The sequence below is a fragment of the Trachemys scripta genome, chromosome 2 (assembly GCF_013100865.1).
Source record: "Trachemys scripta elegans isolate TJP31775 chromosome 2, CAS_Tse_1.0, whole genome shotgun sequence".
NCBI classification, from domain to species: domain Eukaryota; kingdom Metazoa; phylum Chordata; order Testudines; family Emydidae; genus Trachemys; species Trachemys scripta.
The window spans coordinates 149,485,241-149,502,940 of record NC_048299.1 but is presented as its reverse complement, the minus strand read 5'-3'; the positions used below and the strand labels follow the sequence as shown (position 1 = coordinate 149,502,940).

At 42.2% G+C, this 17,700-nt stretch overlaps 1 protein-coding gene across 1 annotated transcript in view; it reads right to left on the bottom strand.

Moving 5' to 3' along the window:
- Positions 1 to 2,610: 2,610 nt before the first annotated feature.
- Positions 2,611 to 17,700, bottom strand: part of EBF2 (EBF transcription factor 2) — a 171,899-nt gene continuing 156,809 nt past the window's right edge. Inside the window, exons 15-16 of the mRNA XM_034761824.1 lie at positions 16,280 to 16,447; positions 2,611 to 2,744 (exon numbers count right to left, since the gene is read on the bottom strand). Coding sequence (XP_034617715.1) covers positions 2,713 to 2,744; positions 16,280 to 16,447 — 200 coding nt within the window. The 3' untranslated portion in view covers positions 2,611 to 2,712. The remainder of the gene's footprint in view (positions 2,745 to 16,279; positions 16,448 to 17,700) is intronic.

The window sequence follows — 17,700 nt, the reverse complement described above, 5'->3', positions numbered from 1 at the left end:
CAGTGAAAAAAGCACCTAATTGATCATCTATCAAACAGCCACAGCATGGTCAGCAGCAACACAAGCGTCTCCCTCCCCTGCCTCCCAGTTCTGTCCCACAGGGATCATTTGAGTTTCCTTGGCCTCTCTGCTAAACTGGGAGCTAATTAAGAGCCAGATCCTGCAAACACTTGAGCACATTCAGTAAAATATCTCACATAAGCCCTGATCCTGCACTACACCCCTTGAAGACGGAGCCTCACGCAGGTTCAACTCTGGTGCAGCGCAATGCAGGATCAGAGCGGTAACTAATCCATCCCATTGTCTCCATTGGGATTATTTACATCAGTAAAGTTACCCAGGTGTCTGCTTGTAAGGATATGGTCCTATAATGCTGGTTCTTGAGATGGAAACACCTGTCCACTAGAGACTAGACGAAGATCTATGAAGTCAGGGGACACAGCAGCTTTCAGTCACAAATAACCTGGGCTAGATTTGAGGCTTTATACCCTATTACTAATCCACTCCCAAAATAGAAATACACATTAGTTCAGCACTGCCAAAGTGTCATGAATGTTGACTCACTCCCCTTCTACCATGATCACAGAATAAACTAATAATTTACTCACCCATCAAACACAATGATTCTCCTTGGCGAATGGGCAAATCGGATGTTGGGTGTTGCTTTATCTTAAGGGTGCATTTATAAATAGTTAAATAAATTCTTAATAGATGTTATAAGAATGTTACAACCATATGTAGTGTGTGTTAGAGATACTTATAAGAAGAGCTGGTTGAAAACCTTTCTATGAAAAATGTCTCTTCAACTAAATGGAAATTTTCATGACTGTTTTTTCATTTTTCATCAGGAAACCAAAACACTCATTGGTGTGGCTTTTCCCCCTCCCCTTGTGCTTCCTTTCTTCTTTTTTTCCATTTTGAAACAGAAAATGGAAAAAGAAACAAGTAAAATTTTTCTTTTTTGTTTCTTTGTTGAAATGCTGAAAATTTTGAACCAAACAAATTTGGTGGGTTTTTTTTTTTCTATTAAAAATACTTAGCATTGTTTGACTACAGCTAGCTCTAGTTATAAGAACATCAGTGGAAGATGGCAAAAATAACCTGGTTGGATTGCACAACCATTGAATGACCATTTACTGAAATGTATTAATCATTAAGTACATTAAAGACTATGAAGCATTTTCCAATTTACTGATGAAAAGTGCTATATCAGAGTTAGGTGGTATTATTAATTATTATTGTTATTACATAACCCTTTATGACTGCACCCTTAATATAAAATGTAATCCTATTTTGTAAGTCTACCATAACTTCATGGAAAACAATCATTTAGAGAACTTTCCGATCCCCCCTCCTGTCCATGTGAGAATTTGAAAAATAAACTCATCATCACATGAAAACCTGATTTGTTCAAACACTGAGGCCTGGTCTACACTGTGAGGGATCGATCTAAGTTACGCAACTTCAGCTATGTGAATAACGTAGCTGAAGTCGATGTACTTAGATCTACTCATCGCAGTGTCTTCACTGCGGTAGGTCGACTGTTGACACTCCTCCCATCAACTCTGCGTACGCTTCTCACTCCGGTGGAATACTGGAGTCGACGGGAGAATGCTTGGTGGCCGATTTGTCGCGTCTTCACTAGACACGATAAATCGACCCCTGCTGGATCGATTGCTCCGGAGGTAAGTGTAGACATGCCCTTAGAAGCCATTCATTTACCAATAGGGTCTTTGAAACTAACCACCTTATCCCAGTACCTGAAAATCTTAAGTGAAGCAAAAGATGGCGAAGGAGGGAAAAGATGTGGATAAAATTCTTACATTAACTACTGGTTTATATATATATACTGTAATGTGTATAAAAGTTTGTGATGAGTTAATCGGAAAGAATCCTATACATCCTTGCACATAGTTCAACAGAGGGCGAGGGAGAGAAGTAGCAACGGCAGCAATAATAGTACGTCTCTTAAACTTGTCACTACATTTTTGCATCTTTTTTCTTCATTGTACAACAGGAGGAAAAAGTCCAAAAAAGGTCTTAATTGCTACCTCTACATACAATAAGTTACAAGTTTATTTAAATAATTGTAAAACATCTTACATTTTTTTAAAGAGGTTAAACTATAAGTAAACACACACATACACCAAAAGTTCCATCATTCATGTCAATTTGTCCTAGAAATTCTTCCATGCTGGTACCCTGTTTTGTTGTTTGTTTGTTTTTCTGCATAAACTAAATTGGTATCTGAAAGGCTCCATAGAAAATAGAAACTTCAACTTTTTTCCCCTACAAAGTAAAACAAATAGTATCCAAAATATCAAGCTTGAATCATTTGCCAATTTTTTTTCCTTTTCATATTTTACAAACATTAGGAAGGTTTCGTGTCCATCAAAAAAGACCTTGTGTTTCTGACCCCATCATGCCAACCGCTGTCCATCCTGGCTCTTGGCTGATTCTTTGTTTGCAATGTTTTAGGAGTTGACATGGCTACATAAGAAACATGGAACACGTAAAAGATCCAGACTCCTATCTTGTCTGATTTGTAGCAGTTCTTCCTTTTTATTTTTTCCGGGCGTGGCTTCCCCCCCAAAAAAGAGCTTGTAGTGCTTTTTTTTTTTTTTTTTTCTTTTCAGTGGTCCATCACAATAAGTAGTTTTGTGCTGTAAAAGAAAAATGAAAAACAAAACAAAAGCAAAACGTCCTCTTCTTTTACATCGGGGGAACAACAAGACCAGTCATGGCTGAAAATGAAGATGGACAAGGTTGAAACTTTGGCGGCTCTTTTATGAATGCAAAATAGTGAGCCATGCCTTAATAGAGAAATTGACACGTGAGCCGCTTCCTCTCCCACCTGTGATCAAATATCCCCATGGCAACTATCTGTGGAAAAGTAATACTAGGCAAGTTTATTAGTCATAGAGTTTAAGGCCAGGAGGGACCACCAGATCATCGCATCCGATCTCCTGTGTATCACAGGCCATCAACCCCACCCAGCACCCGCACACTAAACCCAACAATTGAAATTAGACCCAAGTATTGCAGCCCACAGGAGACTAAACTATTATGTGCCATAGGCAGAGAATAGGAGGGACTGAGGTGCACCAGTGCCCAAGGCCTGACCCTTCAGCTTCTTTTAGCACCAGTTAGCAGCTTGAAAAGAGGAGCTAGCATCATGTGACCCAACCAGCTTGCCACAAGTGACGAATGAACCACTCGTTTAGAATAAACTCCTCCAAAAGTTCTTGCCTTCTGATGTTGCTTGTTGGCTAAATGAAGTGAGTTGGTGGCTTCAGCACCATGCCCAGCTTGAGATGCTTTCAAATGGCCTGATTTTCATAGGGTGGGTGCTCAGCACTCCCTGAAAATCAGCCCCCTTTCGGGTGTCTGAAGTTGGGGCCCCAAAATCACTAATCACTTCTCAAAATGTAGGCTCCAGTGTCAAAACATACCACGACCACCAGGTCCCTGGGTGAGCAGTCAGAGCAGAGTGGCCAAAGGTGGACTACACATGAAAACAACCCCGCTTCCAGCTCCCAAAAGGTGGCCCCTCCAGAACGGGGGTCACACATCATAGTAGGGTAACTTGGAGAAAGTTTGCACTGCCACTTCCCATCCTGTTTTCCTTCTGTGCATGAGTCACAAGGTTTTGTCTCCAGGGCTGTCAGTGCAGCTCCTTTCCTCTGCACTACACTAAAGATAACTCCCCATCTCTCCCCTAAACCCTAGTGAGGCAGAGAATGAGTTCTCATGCCTTGACTTTAATTATTTATTTTGAATGAGTGCTGTATAAACTGCTTACTTAAAAAAAAAAAATGATTTCCTTTTAAGGGTGCCTAGTCCGATAATGATGCTTAGGAATGAATATTGGCTTATTGAGAGGGAGGTCATCCATCTATGTTAGAGTTTTATACCGCAGCCCATCACCGTAGTATCTGCTACTGGTTTTACACAAAAAGTGCTCAATGTCCTTAGTAGAGTTCCGTAATGTCTGGCGCTTCTCTCTTTTTGGGGGTCAAAACTCTGCTTGGGTCCTCCATTCTCCTTCCCCAACTCCCCAGCTTTAAATGTCTCACTTGCAGAAATGGCTAGGCTGTGACTGGGCAGTGGTAACATGGAATCAAATGGGAGCCAAGCACTTACAGGATCTGGGCCAAGGGTTGCATTTCCCAATTCATCTGAGAGTGACCAGAACCGGGTTTTGTTCATTTAGCTTCTGTAGAAATTACACCCCAGCCTCTCTTTCACTTGGTTTACCCCCTTTCTCTGAATTGCTGTAGTTTACCGGGCACATTCCCAGAACTTTGGACACATGTAAATTATTTACTAGTCACTCTCACCGGCTTTAATTGCAGCTGTATCTTTCCTAACAGACAACCGGAGTATTTTAAGCTGCCCGGAATTGGGACTGTTCCCAAAGGCTTCATTGGGTAAGTTTTTTGTTTTGTTTATATATATTTAAAACAAAAGCTAGTAGGTCATATTTTCAAAGGGACCTGGTTTCAGTGTAAAGCCCTAATCCTACAAAGATTTATGCCGATTGAAATCAGTCAGATTATTCATGTACTTAAAGTCCTGTCTTTGCAAAGCCTTGAATTTCACCCTTATGTTTGTGTTAAAGTAAACTGCAGGAATAGGGTCAGATCTTCAGCTGGCATAACTCCATTTTTTCTTTAGTGGAGCTACCTTGATTTTAAGCAGCTGGCGTTCTGGCCCACAACTGGGATCATTTAGCATTATATGTAAATAAATGTTTTTGTGTTCAGAAATGATGATGAGGAATAAAGCTACCCTGCAATTTTAGGGCACAGAGCCAGAAAGAGAGAGTGAAACTGACCAGTCTAGATTAATTGTCGGTGCTGAGTGAAATCTTTTTTTTTTTTTTTTTTTAAACTTGCCTAAGAATTCCTTGTTTGCAGTGCTGTTGTAGCCATCTTCGTCCCAGGATATTAATGAGACAAGTGGGTGACGTAATATCTTTTACTGGACCAACTTCTGTTGGTAAGAGAGAGAAGCTTTCTAGCTACATAGAATTCTTCTTCAGGTCTGGGAAAGGTACTCTGGGTATGTCTACACGTAAACCACTACAGCGGTGCTACACCTGCACTGCTGTGGCGCTTAAGGACTTGTCTATGCAGCAGAGCTCCACCACTGCAGCTGTAGCACTGCAATGTAGACCCTACTTAGGCCAATGGGAGGGGATCTCCTGTCAGTGCAGGTAATCCACCTCCCTGACCTAGTGCTGTCTATGCTGGGGGTTAGGGGGGTTAGGTCAGCTTAACTACATTGGTCAGGCATGTGAATTTTTCACACCCTTGACCATGGTAGCTATGCTCCTGTAAGTTCTCAGTGTGTCACAGCTAAATACAAGGTGGAACAGTTTGGTTAGCGTAAGCAATTAACAAACATTCTAAGAGACCATTCAAGGTGAAATGGCCCGTTAACACCTCTGCAGTCACAGGACAAAAAAAAGAGGAGATAGTGGGTTATAGATTGTTATAATAAGCCATAAATCCAGTGTCTTTGCAAGACACTAAAAATCGTCTGAATAAAGTTATGAATTTATGCTCCCAGGCTCTTTTTTGGGTAGGTGTTGTGCAGGTTTCCTCTGAGGACAAGGACTGAGAGGTCACATATGGAGTGATTGTTTTGTGAAAAATGTTCGCTCGTGAGCGATAGGGTGTTTTTGCCTTTCATCATTTTTTTGCGTGAGTTCACATGAGAGTGTCATGATTGTCTGGTTTCTCCCACATCGCTGTGACTGGGCATTCAGTGCAATAGAGGTGGTCCACCACATATTGTGACAGGCACTTGTAGGACCTACGGATCCACAAGTTGGTCCAATAAAAGACATGATCTCCCCCACCTTGTGTCTCTAAGAGTTCCTTAGCATTTTTCATGCAAGGATCTTAAAAGCAATTTACAAGTCATGTAGGTAGGTATTTTTATTCCTACATTACAGTAAGGGAGACCAAGCCACTAAAAGGTGAAGTGACCATTTCTGTTAATGCTCATGATGTGTTAAGATATTTCCCACCCCAAAAAAGGTGGTGTGATCCTTGTTCTATGGGCTGCCAAAGGATGGTTAGTGCCACAGCTTGAAACAGACTCCAGACAGTGTGCTTCCCTGTGCATTAACAAGTCCCTTCTCCTCCTCCTGTATAGAAAAGAAACACAGCTGGGGCATGTCTGCACACACAAGTGGCACTGGTTAAACTAATGTAAGAGGGGCTGTAGACAAAGCTTTGCTGGTTTAGTTAAACTGATGCAACTTTGGGTGGGAACCAGGCCCTGGATTCTTTTTAAGGTGGGAGAGTTGTCCGAATGATTATGTTGACTAAATTCATTACTGTTTTAATTAAAAAAAAAAAAAAAGAGGCCGTACAGTCCAGTGGATTGGGCTAATATTCTTACAGATAAAAAAGGCAGCGATACCAATTAGACTCATTTCTCCTAGTGCTGGGCTGAGCTCTAATCACCCCTGACACTGCCATCTGAATACTGCACCTCCAGCTGTTCCTGTGGCAATGAGTAAGTAGATTAAAGAATATTTTCTACACCTCCCCACCCCCCATGTGCACACACTTCTTCCCACAGCTCATGTAAACGGCTTGGATCTGCTGCTCTTTCCTCTGCCCCACCCTCTTCCCCCCCACTTCCCTTTGGGGTTGTGCTGTCAAAAGCCTATTTCCCAGCCTGTACCACTTTTTATTGAATGTTTGTGAGGTTTGGATTAAGGTCTTACACTGCTAGCAAAGCTGTAATTATTTTTGCCTGTATTACTATATATTGAATCGATGTAACTTTTCAATAAAGGTGGTTCAATGCAGGACACTCCCTGATGGGTTGGGAATATAGAAAGCACAGTCATTATCCCAGAGGGTTTTTTTTATTTCTTGGAGGGAAATGGAAAAAGAATTAGAGATGAGCCTTATTGTATTAGCCTTGACAGTTTGCAATTATCAACTGAAACACTTGATTAAAATTGTCACAAGGTTGGAGAATTTTATATATATATCAAACACAAATAACACCCAGATGCTATGGTGATAGGCTTCTTCGGTGTGTGTAATTTATAATAATAATAGACACTACACAGCAATGGACCCTTTAAATTTCTTCCTGCCTTGTAGGGAAAAGAACTCAGTGTTACTCATGGAATTCACCTAGCTGGCTAGGAAGAATTTTAAAGAGGCAGGGTATTATAGTAATGTAACCTCACATGCAGTGAACCAGATTTTCAAAAACAACTGGTGATTTTTAGGTGGCCAACTTGAAACCCCTTTAAAGGGGCAGGTGTTGAGCCCTTTCTGAAAAACTGACCCATAAGATATATCAAGTTAGGCACCCACAATCTCTAGGCATCTGAAAGTAAGTGTAAGTGTGTGTGTGTAGCCATGTGTATAGAGACCCATTTCATGGGCATGGTATTTCAGAAGTGCTAAGCACTCAGTTAACTCAATGAGAGTTATAGGTTCATCACCTATAAAAATCAGAGACAAGGGGGACAAGACCTGGGATGTGTGGGGGATGCTGCTGGGTAGCGGCAGGTGGGAGGAGGACAGAGAGAGGGTGGGGATCTTGACAGGTTGCCCAGGCAACTTTAATTCTGGCACGTCTTAATTTTTGGGTACTTGATTTTGCAACTTTAACATTCTTCTAACTCAGTTTTTTGGATGTTATATATACATTTACTCTTATTTAAATATGAAATGCTTTTTTTTTACATCCCGCCCCAGCCTTTTTTGCAGTTACCATGGTAATTTTTTGATAAGGCTGCCTGGCCAATGTAAGAAGTTTCACCATAGCCTGACCTAAGCAGTCCAAGGTCTAACAAGTTCTTAGATATCTTCCCTTTCCCTTTACTAACTCCCTACACTGTCACCTCTTTGTTTGTTTCCCTCTAGCAAAGGCCTTGTCTTTTACTTATATATAACCCTCAGGTTTTGCATCCTAGCTATGAAACAACAAAAGCTGTAATTTAAATATGAGTAGGGTTGATATTTTTCAAAGATCTCTTGAATTAGAATTAAACAAATGTGGTGACAATGCAATCACTGTTTTGGGATAAGAAGTCAAACATGTTTGTCAAATTAAAATGTGTCTGGCTTAATCATTGAAAAAAAAATTAGAATTGATTTTTGCAATTACACTTAGCTTCATCTGGAACAAGTAGACATGCATCATCAGTTGCCTTTTCCATCATGTTGTTTCATGGAAGTGAGAGGACGGTAGCTTCCATTTCAACGGCGGATGGCTATTCAGAGTGGTAAGCTACAGCACTTCCAACCCCCAAGGAATTCAAGTAAGTTGTTGGCTTACATGCTGATAAGAGGGTTTAACTCTAAAACTATTGGGCCTTGTTTTTGTGGGCAGATCACAATTCAAGCTGATGTCAATGGGAGCTGCAGCATCTCTGACAATCAGCCCATTGGCTCTTAATAGACTCCGCTGAAATTTTTCATTCAAAACTTTTTTTAAGGCAACTTTCAGGGTTGTGTGTGTGTGTGTGTGTGTGTGTGTGTAAGATTTTTCCAATTTTTCATCACAACCAAATATTTTGAGTTTTTTAGTTTTTCCTCCTTTTGTCATGGAATGAAAGCTGTCTAGGGTTTTACATTTTCAAAACCCCTTCAACTTTGCCAAAGAAAATGAAATGCTGTTGCTCTGTAAGTGGCATTAGGATGCAGCTCCTAATCTTCTGCTGTAACAAAAGGACGAACGTAGCCTCTCACTTGCATATGGTAAAAGTTGTGTGGGAATTAAGCCCCAACCGGGCAAATTGTTTAAGCACTTGATGGCTGAGTGGAGAATATGCTATGATCTGAGGGAAGGATGTTGACTAGAATGCGGGTAATGTAAGATGTGGCCCTGTTGGCTTCTGTTTGTCCAGCATGTGTCAGGGATATGTGGCACTGCCTTCTAGCAAAACACAGCATTCACTCCTGCACATGTGAGTGAACTTATGGTAGTTTCACATGGACAGAAAATTGCATTCCCCACCAAATCAGAATGTGAGGGTTGGGGAGGGTGGAAATAACATTTCTCTGTATATTGGCAGAGTCCACACTCTACTCCACAGGGCCTCCATGGCTGACTGTAGCCCAGAACGCCTGTACTTGATCAGCTGTGGCCTCACTAATGGGTTTCAGTATGAAAAACAGAGAGCTTGCTATAGCTGCCAGGAATACAGATGGGATGATGGATGGCGAATGCTAAGTTTAAGTCTCCGTGTTACAACCATGAAGATGTTTGTATTAAATTGAAATGTGGGTTTGTTTGTTTTTGCTTTTTTATAAAAACAATTGTGCCAATTAAATTTTCTCCCTCCTTTAATTGCTGCAGGCTGCCTTGTGTAACTAATCAAGTGATAAGGCTAGAAGAAGGGGACCACACAGAACACCAATGAGTTACACCAGCTGCCACTCTGTAATAGGCATTAGACTGCAGAGGTTAAGGTAGGAAAGCATTATGGATTACAATGTAGGCAGCCTGGTGCAGCATGGGAGATGTAGTTCAGCTGGGGAGTCTGGCCCACAGAGGTGATGGGGGGGCATGAGGCACTGTGATGGCATTTCCAAAGGGAAAATGACTAAAACCTTTACATTGTAGGGTGTTTTGGTTTTTCAAAATGAAGCTGAAATTTTCCCTGGAAAGCAGACGCTGTTTTTGGAAAAATGTCAAAAACCCAATTTTCTTCTTCGAGTGATTGCTCAGGTGTATTCCACTATAGGTGTGCTGCTAACTGACCAGCTAACACATTTGTAAATAGCTCTGTCTTTGTCTACACTAGCTGCTAAGTGGTGTTTTAAATCACCACACATTTTCCCAGATTAGACAAGCCCTGGAATCCTAAGGGAAGAAGGAGAAATACATTAACTTGGCTTGTCTCCATGGAAATCTGCACCAGATTAATAAAGGTGTGGTTTTTAAAAAAACAACAACCCAAGTTTGTTAAACTAGTGCAAAAAGCTGCGTGGACACTCTTATTGCAGTTGAAGAAAAGCTAAACTGCAATAAGCCTAAATCAATTAGGAATGACCTTCTACTAAACCAAAATAAATTACTTTTAAGAGTGTCCACACGAGGATTTGCATCAGTTTAACTAAACCGATGCAAAGGTGTGTGTGTAGATTAGGTCTCTGTTCCTTATCTTTCCTCTTCTGCAGCCACTCAGGACTCAACCCTAGAGCTTGTCTTCTTGGGACCTGTCATTCTCCTGACCAGGTCAGGCGTGGAGGAGGGAATTTAGGGTTGGTAAAGACTAACTTTTGCTCGTGAATCCCAAGTCGCTTCCCATCCTTCCTGCAAAGTACATCATCCAGCCCTAAGAAACTGATGGTCTTTTAGGGTATGTCTACACTGCAATTGGGAAGTGTGATGGCAGCACATATAGGCACACCTCACCTAGCTTTGATAACAATAGCAGTGAAGCCACAGCAGCATGGTCTAGCCACCTGAGTATGCAGCCAGGCTTCAGATGGGCTTGTACTTGGGCTATGGCTTCAGTGCTGTTACCACCCCTCCTGATTTTTGTGTAGACATACCTTTACAGCTGAGCATCAAAAAAAAGTTGGACACTGAGACCTTCCCGCCCTCCCTCTCTTTATGGTGTGTGATGAATAGGGCCTGAAATATGTTTTCCTATTAAAAATAGATAAAAAAAAAACTGTTTGTATTTTACACTAGAAATGGAGGTTTGGATGATTGTAAGGCACCTGGCGAACTAGTGAAATTGACCATCTCAGAGAGTGAAACTGAGCAACAGTAAAGAGAGGAGGAATCTTTTTATGAAAACTGTTTAAAAACTTTAACATTTCAATGGCTAAACAGCCCTTGGGAAAAAAGACCCCCTGTTCTGAAGTGTGATTTCCCAATACTTCTCTCTACAACCAAGAAACTGGGGGAAAAAAGCCCTCTATATTTCAAATGTAAATAACATGCAGAAAATAGCATTTTTGACAAAAATCTTATGATGTTTAGACAGCCTGAAATGAGAACAAACCCAATTAAAAAAAAAAATCCTCTCCAGGTAACCTGTAACATGCTTAAGGCATTGTCTATGCTCAGGGATAAGTCAGCCTGATGTGTATATTTGTGGTAGTGTCTAGAAGCCTCTGCCAGGTCGCTCATGTGTTAGACACTGTGCAAACAAAGAGCTTACAATCTGGGTAGCTGCATCACTGCTGAGCCCCGAGGGCAAACCTGGAAAAGGATAGGGCACTGAATGTAGAATCAGGGGACTTGAGTTCCGTTCCCAGCTCTGCAACCCTGAACAAATCACTTCATCTTCAAGCTGGGGTCAGTCCCAATGGGTGCCACCCCCCCAAAGCCTTTCTGTGGCCTTTGAGACTCTCTGCAGCTATGCTGATGGCTGAGTTAGGGATATTCCAAAGTGTAGACAAGACTTTAATTCCCTTTGGATTGGCTAGGGTCCTGCAGGTTAACTGAACCACTGACCTTCTGAGGGTTGCTTCCCGTTCCTTGCATTATTTTTCTATTGAAATGTCCTGAGCTGGCCAATAGTAATCTAGGCAGTCAGCATTCCAGCAGTTTCCAATTTGCTTGCTTTCCTATCAGCTGCCTTACATCTGCGATGAGATGATTAGGCATAGTGCACTCATCATGCCATCTCATGTCACGTCACGTTATATCTTCCCTATGCCGTTTTTAAACGGGCTTGACGTATGACATGAAATCAGCATGCAATTGTTCAGCGCGGGCTCGCCTGCTATCAATTTGGAGTGTGTATAGAATTGGATGGTGTTCACGATGGGCTGCTGCTTGTTCCACCCCATCGTGTCCTGTTATATAATGGGAATGTGTAGCAGATGGAAAGATGTAAGCAGGAACACATGGCACAGGATGGGGTTATCTGAGGGTATCCCCGCATGGCTTGGGTGGGTTGGCTCTCAGCTTTGTGTTGTACAAGAGGCACGTGGGATTGCTATCTAACCTCACTCCTTAAGGTATGGCATGCTTTCTACATCTGCTTTATAAAACAATACTTTGTCTTCTCTAGCAGCTTCCATCTGAGGATCGCAAGGGGATTTTGGCAAACATTTCCCACCGTTGCAAACACTGCTGTAAACTCTACCAGTGGCAAGACTAAGGTTCAGATTCTCAAAGGTATTTAGCTGACAGGTAAGGTGGATCTGCACTAGTGGGTGCATTACAAACACTGAGGCTACATCTACACTACAGGGGGGAGTCGATTTAAGATACGCAAATTCAGCTACGTGAATAGCGTAGCTGAATTCGACGTATCGCAGCCGACTTACCCCGCTGGGAGGACGGCGGCAAAATCGACCTCTGCGGCTTCCTGTCGACGGCGCTTACTCCCACCTCCGCTGGTGGAGTAAGAGCGTCGATTCGGGGATCGATTGTCGCGTCCCAACGAGACGCGATAAATCGATCCCCGAGAGATCGATTTCTACCCGCCGATTCAGGCGGGTAGTGTAGACCTAGCCTGAGGCTTTGTCTACACGGAGAAGTTAATTGCGATTAAAGCAGGGTGTGAATTTAAAGCGCAGTAGCTATTCCTGACTAACTTCTGGTGTGGACACTAATTCTGGAATAAGAACATGCACACAGAGAGTTAATCAGGAATAGCTCCTGTCTAGACAAGCCCTAAATTAAGGCTCACAAAAAGCCTTGTGAGGGATGTAAGTATTATCCCTATTTTACAGATGGGGAAACTGAGAGGGATACAAGGTCAAATAATTTGCCCAATATCAGAGCTGGGAATAGAACCTACATCTGACTCTTTGGCCTGTGCTTTCATTGCTAGGCTATATACTTCATTTCCATGAGCATGATTCAAAATCCACTGAAGTTGCTAATGGAAAGAATGCCATTGATTACGAAGTGGGTTAGATCAGGCTTTACTAAGAGCATTGCCATGCTCCAATAAAATGTACATTTTTAGAACATGTGTTAACTGGTGGATGTGAACCCAACATCTTTGATTCCAACTTGTCCTGTCTACACTAGGGTTTTAGAATGCACTAAACATTTTAGCTAATGTGTTTTTAAAAAGATACCTTTTATCCTAGTCTAGGCCAGCCCTGCCTCCGGGCAACTTGTGTTTCGAAAAGGATCTGGACCCATGGCCTAATTTCCAAATGAACATTCCCACAGTGTCGACAGTCCCCAAAAGTCAACAGGAGGGTCCCTAAATGGTGTTACTGTGTTGCCACAGCAGGGGATTAGAAATCTGAATTGCAGCATAGCCAGTGTCCTCGGAGGGCTGGTCTATATGCAATTTTTAGTACTAGTTTCGCTGTAGTGATGTGAAACCAGTATAGTATCAATTTAAGTATACTAAAGATATATAGAGGTAGACAGGCACCTTTATAAAACTGCATCCACACTAAAAGCTGTATCAGTTTTAAATAAATAGTTAAATTGATACAAAAACTGTGTCTAGACCAGGCCTAAAGATCCTGGGTGCGAGCCACTAACATCTCATTGCTGGGAGGTAGCTTTTCTACCCTTCTCTGAAAAATTAAAATGCTTCTTGAGGTTAGTATTTACAGTATTGCCTACAGGGACCTCTTGTGCCAGGCACTGTACATACACACACTGAGGGCTTGTCTAAATGTAAAAAGTTTACTGCTTTAACTGTAGCTACACTCCCCTGGTGTAGACCCAGTTGGATTAGTATAAAGATTTGTTTTTTCCCCTTAGAGTTATTACCATATGGAAAGGGAATAAGTTATGCCAGTTTAAAGGTGCCTTTTATTGATATAACTGCATCCACACTGGGACCTGTACAAAAAGCACATGGAAACCACCCATGACAGAGTGTGAGTTCCACCTCAAAGAGCTGCTGGTCACAGGTTCCACTGATGAAGGGCTAATAGATGGATTAGACACTGAGCAACATGAGTTATGGACGGATATAAGCAACCTGCTGACTCAACAATTGATTTAACTATTTATCAACCCTTTGTAAACTATTTAAAAATGGAACCTTGATCTAAAGTATAGCCGAGCGTCCAATCTAAATAGACAAGACAAACCGGGTATGTTTAGACTAGGAAAAAATGTGTTAGCTACTTTGAGGCAGCCTGGGGTGGACCCCTACTAGCGTAGATGCAGAGTGGTGTTGCCAAGTGAGGTTGGCTATCTTGAGGTGGTTGATTTGTTTTATATACTTCTTTCCTTTGGCTAGCGTAGCATAGCTACAAAGGGTGAGCGGGACAATCACTGTTTTGAGTACCTTACAACTTGCTAGGGGACTTCCTAAAATGAGGCCTTGTCTCTACACAAGTTGGAGCCGTTTACCAAAGGGCTTGTGTAGTTCCCTTTCAAACAGGACTACGTCAATGTGAACCAGGTTCCTTTTAATTCTACATAGAGCTGCTTGGGTGCAACACGCTAGCACGATCTATAATTCACGCCCCTGTAGTGTGCACTGCCCTATGGTGCAGACAAGCCCTAAGGCTTTTTAAAAACAGATTCTGCTAAAACTGGTGCAAACATGTGTTGTTTCAGTTAAGCTCTAGTCTATGGGGAACAGGTTCAAAGTAAACTAAAATAAAAATGTCTACATAAGGGTTTGCACCAGTTTAACTAGATCAATTTAAATTCACATCCTAAGTTAAGCAGCTTAGGGCTTCTCTAGTGGTTTATGTAGATATTGCTAAATCAATTTAAGAGTGACTTAAATTGATACGAGGCACTCAAACTGGTTTAAGAGCGCCCACACCCTGATTTTAAATGGGTACAACTTCTTTGTAGACAAAGCCTTATTTACCTACAGTTCAAGTATTTTCTTCAAATCCTTTCACCCCCTTTTAAACAGATTGGGAGAGAAGTAACTTCTCTGTATTCTTTTCTCCCTCTTCATGAAATGTACTGGTCTCTTTCTGTTTATCTGAAGACACAGACAACATTCAGGAAATCTCACTGAAACTAACTCACTTCATATGGACCTGTATTAAAGGCATGAAGTCTCTCAGGTAAGTGGCAATTTTTTTTGGGGGGGGGGGGAACAGCTACAGCACACTTTTATAAGTTAGCTTTTAAAAATATAATTATTTTTGTCCGACGCACATATGGGGTGTGATTCTTTTATAAAATAAGGAAATTTATGTGCACTCCCTGTAGCCTAGGTAGGGATTAATAATACACCCAAACAGGTGCGTTTTGTAGGACTCATTTTGGAATTACCACTGACTCTTGGCATGGCTGAAGTCCCAGAGCTGTGTTTTCTAGGGTATCTCTAATGAACCCTGAAGGAGCCAGATTACTTCACAGGACCTATAATTTTTTTTTTTTTTTTTTAATGACAAGTTGGAGTGTGTGTGTGCCTCATGTCTCCCCCACCGCCTGTTTAGAAAGGAATGGAGGACAGCCCTCCATTCTTATCTCAATGTTCACATTTGTTTTGCAGATCACCTTTAAAAAGGTTGTAAATGCTCAATTGTAGGACTCAATTCCCTCTAGGAGCCTAACTCCTGCAGCAAGTTTTAAGAAACTGTCTGCTTCCTATAGGGCTGTGGATTAGCACTGTGGGCAGAAGCCCTCGTTTTCAAAAGAGCCGGTATTTAAATACAATTAGGCATGTGATGAAGACGTTCTATGCTGATGGGAGACCCTCTCCTGTCGCCATAGCTCTGTGCACACGAGCACGTATGCCAGCCTAATTTACGCCGCTCAAGGGGGTGGAATATTCCACCCTTGAGTGATGCAAGTTTTGCCGACATAGGCGATGTCTAAGCTCCTGCTTAAGTGAGCCAGATCCTCACCTGGTGTGAGTCAAGCATAGCTCCATTGAAATCAAGGTCACTTTCTTGAATTCTCCAGGGCTATGCTGATTTATAGCATTTGGCCCAATATTTGGATCTATCTCCACGTTCTATTTAGATTTAGAAAAACTGGTAAAAGGGTGGGGAGAGAAGAGAAATCCCCTCCATAAGCTCTAGGTGCCCTTCGCCTAGTTTAAAAATACATTCAAAATGCAGCAATTCAAGATACCTCCTTACACATTCCCCTTCCCCTCCCGTGGGGGGGGGAGGGAGAAAGGTTAGTGAATCTCTCACAACGCAGAAGGCCCTGGGTGCCACATGGTGAGTTTATCTGTAGCACTTTCATTTTGAGATGTTTAGAATCTTTTTTGTACATAAACACAAGTCAGACCCTGAGCTGCTGTAGATCTGCATAGCTCCCTCAAACTCACTGCTCACAAGATCATTCCAGCCCTATATGTTATTGCTACAGTACAGGGGCTGCTACATATGTGCAGGCTGAAAATCCATTGTAAATCTCTTACCTCTAAACCCATTTCCATTGCCACTAGAGCAGGCAGGGGAGGGAGACCCTTGGGGTCTGATGACAGGGGCAAAGGCACTCTTCTGTTTGACAGCAGGAAAGACAGAGGAGGAGAATGGAAGGATGGAAGAAGCGCTGGAAGAGCCAACTGTTGGACTTGAAGACATTACTGCAAAATGAAAAAAAGAGGTGATCATCTTCAGCAATGGAATTGATAAGAGGCGAGGTAAAATTGCCTGAACTATTGTTTTCCCACCTTGATTCAGTTATGTGTGTATAAAAATACTATTAATAATAAGCTGTTCCTATCACAGAATAGCTAAACATGCTCAGATGATAGGTATGTCTCAAGCAGATGCAGTTTTATTTAATAATACTTCTTTCATACAAATCATATCCCAAAATGCTTTAAACACAGTTTTTCTAAGGTAAAATTAAATATAAGCTTGGGGAATAATATTTTCAGGTTGAGAGTTGAAAAATGGCAGAGTGATAGCCCAGAACTGTTAATATGAAGGAGCTACAGAGGATCATGCTTTTTTACTCATGGGTTGTATGAAACAAAAGAGGATCTGCTCCTAGATAAGTTGATGGGAATGGTGGGAGGGCTGGTTAAATAATGGTAACAATATCCCCTCCCCAAAATGCAAAGTTTTAAATCTAAATGCAATTTTTAGCAACCAAAATGAAATGAAACATATTTAGGTTTTTAGTTTTCCCCCAATGGAAGAGGAGGGCAAAAATACATGCATCTGAAAAATGTTCATTTAAAGAAATATCTGATATGTCTAGAAACCCTGCTCCCCCTGCAACATTATGTTAACCTTGGAAGTGTGAAACAGCTGTATGTTTGCCATTAAGAAATAAACAATATGCACAATAAAGCAACCTGTTAATCCGAACTGCATCTCAAAGTGGGAGGCCAGGGATAAACTCAGTCTGCGTGGACTGAGATTTGTATGAACTCAAAGAACTTAGACTTGAACAGAGTGCTAGTCTAAAGTAATTGCAGCGAAACGGTGTGGGGCCCAGTCCTGTTCCCACTGAAGTCACTGGCAAAACTTCCTCTTAACTAGGGTTACCATATTTCAGCGAGCAAAAAAGAGGATGGGAGAAGCCCCGCCCTAGCCCCGCCCCTGCCCCTCCCACTTCCTGACCTCCCAACCCTCCCCCCGTTCCTTGTCCCCTGACTACCCCCTCCTGGGACCCCTGCCCCTAACTGCCCCCCAGGACTATCTAAGCCTCCCTGCCTCTTGTCCCCTGACTGCCCCAACCTTTATCCACACCCCCACCCCCAGACAGACCCCTGGGACTCCCACGCCCCATCCAACCACTCCCCACCCCCTGACAGCTCCCCCCCAGAACTCCCAACCCATCTAAACCCCTCTGCTCCCTGTCCCCTGACTGCTCCGATCCCTCTCC